The following is an 8,528-nucleotide window of genomic DNA, read 5'->3' as shown; positions in this document are numbered from 1 at the left end:
TGAAGTAATTAAAATATCACTTGCTTCAACTTTGAAGGAAAACATCGTGAGGAAACCTGCATGCCTGAGAGTTCAACATAATGTTCAAATAAATGTGTGGAGTCCACCAAGCCGCACTGGGCCAGCGTGGTGGACTACGGCTTTAACTCCTCTCCACTATATCTAATACTATGTGGCTTAGGTTCTACTTCTTTCATTCTTAATTATTAAATTATAGTGTAGGTAAAATAAAATACCTGTGTAGTATTTAACATATATATTTCTTTGAGCTTTTAATTGCATTTTGAAATACAACATAAAATATTAAATAAGATTATTAAATTTGGTAAAATCAATATTCAACACCATTTTTCATTTTTAAAGTATGAGCAAAATTCCCTCATCAGAGCTAGCGTATACATTATATTTTCGTATGTTTTTTTTTTTAATTATTATCGTTAAAATGATAGTTTACGATTTTCGTTAAAATCTTCAGTGTTTAGAGCCCAGTTCACAAAGTCCATCGGAATCGTCGTTCGTGAAAAACTTTTTATTGCCTTCACCTTAATTAGTAAACTTTACCGTGTGAAAAGTGACTTAAATAATATTAGACACACGGCTGCACTAAGATCTCTGAACAGAATAGAGCTTATACCAACTGGCATGAAACTAATAGATTTAAAGATACAAATGAAATCTTTGTCATATATAATATCAATAAATTAATGAGCATATAAATGTTAAGAACATTTATATCTATGCTCAGGCTGTAGGCTAGCTAAAATTGACTTGCAGTAAATTTGGGAACATGCCTATTTAATGAAGTGCTATTATTACCTGTAACGTTTAAGTCAAAGTTAAGTTAAATCAAATCGTATGTATCATGACACCACGTGGTTTAGGACATATATCAAATCTCAATTTTTGATTCTATATGTATGGTCTTGTCCCATATATATAATATAGGGGACAAGTTATAGTGAGTGTAAAGTCATCTAGACAGTTTTATTGTGATAGATTTTATATTAGAGGACCTATATGCATTGTTTCACCCCCAGTTTCACGTTTTTGGGATATATTTTTCTAATCTTCTTTCGGGGAAACTTTTCTAAAAGTATTTCCTCAAAATTTCAAGTAACCAGCCTATAACTACAACTTTGCATTTGTATATTATTATCTACTACAAGTATGCATTTGTATCGAAATTATAAATTTAGTTGCTTCCAATCGGTGTCACTGTTTTATACCGTTGGACTTTGTGAACCAGGCCCTTAAGATTGGTAACCCTCGAAGCATCGCTGTGATTTATAGGAAGTTCAGTAACAACTCTAAGTAATCAAAATAAGCAAAACATCTTTCTACTTTATTCGTCACTGCATCAGAAATCATTCCACAGCGATGCTTCGAGAGAGGAAATCACATTATGCCGTTACATTGATATCGTTTGAAACTTACATTAAACAGTTTACAATATTTTTTATAATATATAAAAGAGCTATTTACTCACAATTACCGTATATACATCATCGTATATCTGTTGTTACTGGAAGAGACCTCGTTACAGAGTGTCCTAAACGTATACTAATGTAGTCGTCCTTTTAAAGAAAAAAAATGTATAATTTATCACTTTTTTAAATACAATACGGTTGATTTGGACAACCCACGAATGCGCTGGTACAATGGTATACATTTTTTCACAGTAGAGTCGCTTACGTTATACTTAACACTAAATAATAAATAGCAATCTCACGAGGAGAGCGTATCTAGAGCGAAATTTACACTAAGGAGATTTTAATATTGCATGCTATGATCAACTGCGTCGTATGTACACGTACCGACTGCTTGAGATTTGATCTCCGAGATTGCGGGCATCGACGGATCTCAACACTTCACGAAACGAAAAGAAGCTTCAAAATATACATAAAGTAAACTAAGAACAATGCTAACCCTAACTCTGATTTACATAAAAAATTAAGTAACACAAAGATGATAATATTGCAACGAATTTTCATTAAATACTGACAGACCTACACGACGCGACGGCGCCAATTCGTCGCGCGAGTCGTCGCACGCGCCTGCGAGCGACCACATTACAAACGATCTTTCTCGTTTTGGATTATTAGCAAAAAATATACATTTACAAGAGATCGAATCGAACTTTTAAGACTTAATGCGACTTATAATATTTACAATTATCGAAATGGAATTAACATAGTGTGGAAGACAGCCGCGACCGACGTGACGGCCGCGCGACGTCCGTCTTCTCCTAAAGGCAATATTTTGAAAATATTCTCTTATTATCTAAACGAACGTAAGACGTTTGGCGTATACTTATGTCGCTAGTCGTTAATTACACTAACCGAACTATGCGGTGAACTCTAACGATTACCTAAATAATTAAATTGGCAAAGAGTTTCGAAATACTTAACGTCGCGTCGCGACCTAACAACCCTAAAAAGGTTCAACGTAGCAGGATATGGTATCATCACAACTGATGGCCCGGCCGACCCTCGCGCACTCTACACGTACTTGCTGGATAGCTGCTTCGCTAGTTCCGTGTACTTGAGGAACTTGGAGTGGGGGCTTTCATCGAAGGATTGAGATGGGCTGCGTGGATCTTGTGGCGAAGCAGCATTAGATCCGCCGCTTTTGTGAGCGCCTGGAGAGGCGGCAGGCGGGGGAGCCTTGACTGGCACGGGTTCCGGCAAAGCGCCGTCTTTAACAAAATGCATCTTAGAAAGATGATGTCGGTACGCACCCTTTGAAATAAATGGAGTGTCGCATAAAGCACACTTCATTATCGAATCTGTGACTACAGCGTCGTTGCAAGCCCAACTAAAAGTTAAAATACTCGGGGGGCCTGCAGGAGAAGGGGCAGGGGGCGGCGCGCGCGACGAATTAGTGTCTGTTTTATCGCAAAGTTTTTGCAAAGCTGCCAGAGGATGGCTGCCTCCACGACGGGATGAACTTGGCTCATTGGAAGATCCGCCACCAGCAAGACTATCGAACATGGAAGACAATGCTCCCAAACTAGAAGCAGGCTTCCTATCAGCACCGGGAGTGGGCGCGGAGCGATCGCTTGCCGGGCTACGTGGACTAGGGACGGGGCTCGGTCCCTCGCTTTCACGTTTAGGGACGGTTGGCTTTACGTCTTCTTCAGTCGTACTGTTTGGCCTAGCTTGTTCCTCGTCATCATCAACTTCAGTTTTAACTCTAACTGGCTGACTACTCAAGTCTACGCACGTTTCTCTTTCTTCTTCATCAGTAATTTCCTTCTTTATCCTAACCTCTGCAGTTCGATCTTCGGACGCGGGAGTTTGAGAACCACGGGTGTCCGGGGTTGTACGGGGGGTCATATGATAAGAGTCCAATTTTCGGTCGGGCGTAAGTGATTCTACCCTACTGCCACCCCTCTCTGACATAGAACTAGATTCGCTACCACTACGTTCTCGGCGACCGTATCCTTGCTGGTGGTGATAACTTCTTAACATGCTCATAGTCTGTGCATCTACCAGTGGTTTAGTGTAGTCTACGCTCTCGTCTATACCTAATCTTTTCAGAATACTAGAACCGATGGGAGCATGAGAAGCCCCACCAGGCATACCAGGAACTGAATGCCGCGAGCGAGTGTCAAAACTTTTTTCTATTAATTGTTCTATTGCATTGAGTACGGATGGTGACGAACTTTTGTCATTGCTGACATTATGATCTTTGGAACTAGGAGAAGAATCGTTAACGGAAGATGGAGAACGGTGATGTGTTGAACCCGGGGAGGGAATTTCATCATTGATGCTTTTACGTCCATCGCGACTAGTGGGTGTAATGTGGCCGGGAACATCAGGTGGAATAATATTATTCGAAAGAAGAGCACTTTTTAGAAAGTTCCTTTGGCTATTCGACATGGGCGCGCCTATGCATTGTCGAATGTGTTCTACAAATACAGCAGTCTCAATTTTATCGCCACATTTCTCACAAGTAATGCGGCTTCCGGAGCCAAAATCCCTAATTGGTTTTCCCATAGGAACACCGTTACCCTCGCCATTCTTAAACTCGTGCTGGGCTCTCTCAAGTTCAAGAAGTTTCCTTACAGGTAAAGATTTCTTTCTTTTTTCGCGAGTTTGTCGTCTTCTACCACCGCTTTCAGTTATTGAACGCATAATATGCTCTTTATAATGGGAGTTCTTAACCATATGATTACTTAATTCTTTTAAGGAACTAAACGCTTGGTCACAGACTTTACAAGTTAAAACAGCACTAACGTGACTACTTGTTCCTGTTGTCGGAGGAACTGCATTATTCGTACCGGGTGTGCTTGAGTTAGATCCCTTGGCTTCATCTGAAGACTTCCAAGAAATGATCTGCTCCTGTGATATAATATTAGTGTAATGCTGGGTACGTTGCATATGGCTAGTCATCTCAGCTAAGGAGCGGAAACTCTCGGCGCACCACATGCATTTCAGAATTTGTCTAGTTTGTTCAGCGCCTTTTCCTAACCATACATCTTGACCACGGACTAGTTTTCTAGGTATTGGCATATTTTCCTTAATAAGCATATTAAGATCATTGTGATTCGGTTTGGATGATCCGCTCGATGAGGAGGAGTTATAAGATGGTGTTGAAGGTGAACTGGAAGGCGGTAAAAGTGAAGAAGGCATCGGTGCACCACCCGATGAAGGTACTGGCACGTTCACGCCACAGTGCTTGGCTTCTTTCATATGAACTGTTAAATCGGCAAGCGAGTTAAAGCTTTTCTTGCACCAAACACATTTCAAAACATCCTTAGTTTGGTCAGCTCCTTTATTTAACCAGTGTGATTGCCAAGCGGAGTGGCGAGCAGCTGCATTAGGTGTTAATCCAGCACCTAAAGCTGCACTCTGAACAGATCTAAATAGCTCTTCCCCACCTAGCCTGCTTAATTCACTCATTTTTTCCAATGCTTTAGTTGCATCATTTGGTGTTGGTGTTCCATGTTTCAATTTTCCATTCCAGTCAGATGGAACGCCACCTTTAGGTGACAAGCTCGCAGCGGCAACAGCAGCTGCGAAGTAAGGTAGGTGTGGAGCAACTGGGGTGGACCATGGAGAAGAAAGCTGTTTAAAGTCAGCCGTTCGAGAACTTTTTCTCGACGGAACGGGTGACGGAGAATTTTCTGGTCCTCTTTTCCTGGTCCCTACTGATAAATCTAAGGGGCCGTTTTCATTCTTGCTAAGGTTGACGGCGTCATCATCGTCATCGTCGATTGGGGATTCACTGCGTTTTGTGCTAAAGTCTAATACGGCGTCTCCGCGTTCCGAGTCCGTCAAGTCTTCTTGGCAGGACATAAGGAGTCTTTGCTGGGCCGCTGCGGCTGCTGCGCCGAGATAGGCCGCCACAGCAGCGGAGTGGGGGGGTAAGAGGGCCGCGGGCAGGCCGGCCGGCAATGCCGCTGATAACGCAGCTGGCAAAGGCAGACTCGGCGCGCTCCGACCCGAATACACGGAGTCGTTGGAGGGACATCGTGGCGCGCCCGACGACTCCCGTGACAAACATCTTGGACTCTCCCTGTGGACAAACATAACAACATATAAATATCCAGACACTTTACGAAACATTTTAACCCCACAACAATTTGTCACATAAAGTATTTCAAGTTTCTTTGCCCAAGCACTCTTGAGCTGTGGGCCACCTAGTAAGTTACGATGTCAGTAAAAGCCAACAATGGAGACTGGGACTATATATTGCATTTCGTCTAAAGTGCAGCGCCTCGTACAACAGCAGTTACTCAGTGCAGTTGAAGAATAAATGCCACACTCCACACAGAGTAACTTTAGATGGAACTGTTCAGTAGGTATAGTTTTATAAATATTGAACGCAACGGTCGGTGCCCTAATTTTTTGTGACGAAATGGACGCCATATCAAATGTAAAATATTGTTTCCTATAAAAGCAGCTCGTGAATAGTAGGCGTTTCATACTGAGTTTCGTGCGCAGTAACATGTGCCTGTGCGTCATATGGGTAATTAAGATTTATGGACCGAGGGGGTGGCCCAGTAATGCACACTGCATGTGAAAAATAAAAAAAAAACCCAAGAAGGTATTAACGCCGTTAATTTCCAAGAGTTTGAAGAGCCACTTTTGTAGAGTTTAATGAATAAGAAAAAGCATTAACCTCTATTTATTAAGTGCTAAGTGTTAAAACGCATTGATATAGTTATAAAGTCATTTTTCATCACCATAATGGTGTTATTTTGCTTTTATTTTCCTATTCTTATGTTGAAGTAGGTATATCCCAATTTTTTTTGACGAATTAATAGTTAAAACTCATTAGAAAAAATAAAACCATTTTATTGGTTACCATAGATTCGGCAAATTCATCTGATTTTCTTTTAGAAACCTAATGAATGAATAAATGGTGAATAAATCTTAAAATATCGCAGTTCACCTTTGCACTTTGAAACTGGTTACTAGTAATTTTAAAACCAATAAAAGTCCGAAAATTTACTATCTTTTGCCATATATCTGAATAGTAATAGTAGCATTAGCAATAATTCTTTGTTATTTATTCGAAGGAGATTGACAAAAATGAATAATACAATACATTTAAATGCAAATTATAGGTTGTTATGAGGATTTTTAAAGTGAATCCTCATTTGTTTTTATTATTGATATAAAATACCAAATTAGAGACACTTCAGTTGACAAAAAAAGACGTGCTAAAATTTTCAAAAAATTTTTTTCTATTTCGTTTAGGTACTAGTGCAAATAAAATTAGTGAGTCAAAATAATATTCGACGTAGCCGACCTTAAAATGACTGATTAATTTTAAATTAAAACCTCAATAATATATCAATCAATACACGTTCCGTAAACATAAATCTTTCAACGATCCTACGAAGCAGTCGATAAATTGTCAAAAAAAACAATACTTATTTAGGTATGACAATTAAGAATTCAAGGATCGAAGATAATTCTTTGATAAACAAGTCTTTGTAACGCTGAGGGACCACTTATCGGATATCAATGTGTCTAATCGATAAAATTTATAGACACTGATTATAATACGGCTATGTAGGCACTATCTAAGCAATAGAAATAAATGTTGTCCAGTGAAACTACTTTGACTAAATCAAACTTATAGAGTAATGCAAACTCAATCCAGATGTAGTGTAAATAAAATAGTAAAAGTTAGGTACTTAGATATTTGTATCTTAACGTCATGGACATTAATTAAAACAAATATGGTCTGAATTCAAATAAAAGTAACAAACAAAGTTCTTTATCTAGGCCAATTTTATTAGGATTACCGTGACAAGAAATATAAAAAGAATGAAAATTTATCAAAATACAAAAAGGAAAACAATGAAAAAAGTTTACAAAAAAAAAACTGAAGTCTAAATTCTCTCTCAAACAAATTATTGTTATTGAAATGTCACGCAAAAAAAGTATCGTTACGGAAACCAGTTTCATATGAGCACAATAAAATTAATATAATTCTAAAAACAATGAAAACACTTGTACAAAGAAATCCTACCTCACGTGGTCGGGCTCGACGATCATTTTGGACGAAATCTTTTCAGTTTGGTATAAACTGTCTATGTCGAAACGTTCTCAGATCCATCAATCAAACAACACTTGAGTCAAAATCACTTTTTACAAGACAGAATGAACTTCCCAACAGTGGATATGAATGTAAACACGTCGCGAAAGACACGCCGTTTAGCCGGCGGTCGAGAGGGAAGTGCGCGGTGCCTGCGGCGGCAGCGGCGGTCCCGCGTGGAATGAGACGCCGCGTGATTTACGACCCGCCTGCAGCGCCCCCTCCCCGCACGCCCCTCACTAGAGCGAGACAGCGTCTCGTTGAACCAGCGAATCAGCGCGGAGAACAGAGATAGGTATACGTACACCTCTTCGAGGGGTGGTTCGCTGCGTAATGCAAGCGTGCGTGCTATGCGCGAGGTGGACGTGCAATGACGGGCGATCGTTTCGATGACAGCCGCCGACAGCGGAGCTCCTTCGTAGCTGACTCACTGTGACACCCGTGGCACCTAGACAACTCGCGATGACCAATCGGTATCTATATCTGTGCCGTAATTCGATTAACTAAATGCTGCAATTGTTACACCTATAATGCTTTTGGTTACTACAGTGATTATTATTGAAATATGATATGAAAAACTTAAATTTCAATTTGGTGCTATTTAAATGCATGGACATGCCTTATAACTGGACATTAGAAATACCATAATCCAACCTTAAATCAATGTAAATTAAAAAATATATAATTGTGATGCGAAATAAATGGCTTTTTATTTTATTATTTATATCACATTGAGAGAAAACAAAGCACTTTAAATATAACTTTATAGCAGATGGCTTGCCAAAACTAATGTAGGAGAGTTCTATCTATTCTTACTAATGAAAAATACCATACGATTTAAGTTTTTATTAAAAATTATAAAATACAAAAGACGTTATCCCTCAATATTTTGAGCCCATTTGGTTGGGTCGACAGTAGGTATTTTTATTTAGGTCCGGTAACCGATTTCTCCGTCAATTTTAGACTGATTTTGA

The 8,528-nt window shown here is 39.5% G+C and overlaps 1 protein-coding gene across 1 annotated transcript; it reads right to left on the bottom strand.

The window, feature by feature from the left end:
* Positions 1–277: 277 nt before the first annotated feature.
* LOC120624529 (protein tiptop-like) lies at positions 278–7,775 on the bottom strand. The gene is made up of 2 exons (XM_039891129.1): positions 7,489–7,775; positions 278–5,520 (listed from the first exon to the last, which is right to left on the bottom strand). Exons 1-2 carry the CDS (start codon positions 7,512–7,514, stop codon positions 2,499–2,501), a joined length of 3,048 nt encoding a protein of 1,015 aa, XP_039747063.1. The 5' UTR covers positions 7,515–7,775; the 3' UTR covers positions 278–2,498.
* Positions 7,776–8,528: the final 753 nt, after the last annotated feature.

Source organism: Pararge aegeria, chromosome 6 (genome assembly GCF_905163445.1).
Source record: "Pararge aegeria chromosome 6, ilParAegt1.1, whole genome shotgun sequence".
Classification (NCBI taxonomy): domain Eukaryota; kingdom Metazoa; phylum Arthropoda; class Insecta; order Lepidoptera; family Nymphalidae; genus Pararge; species Pararge aegeria.
Note: the sequence above shows the minus strand (reverse complement) of the source record. Positions and strands in the feature narration are given on the sequence as shown.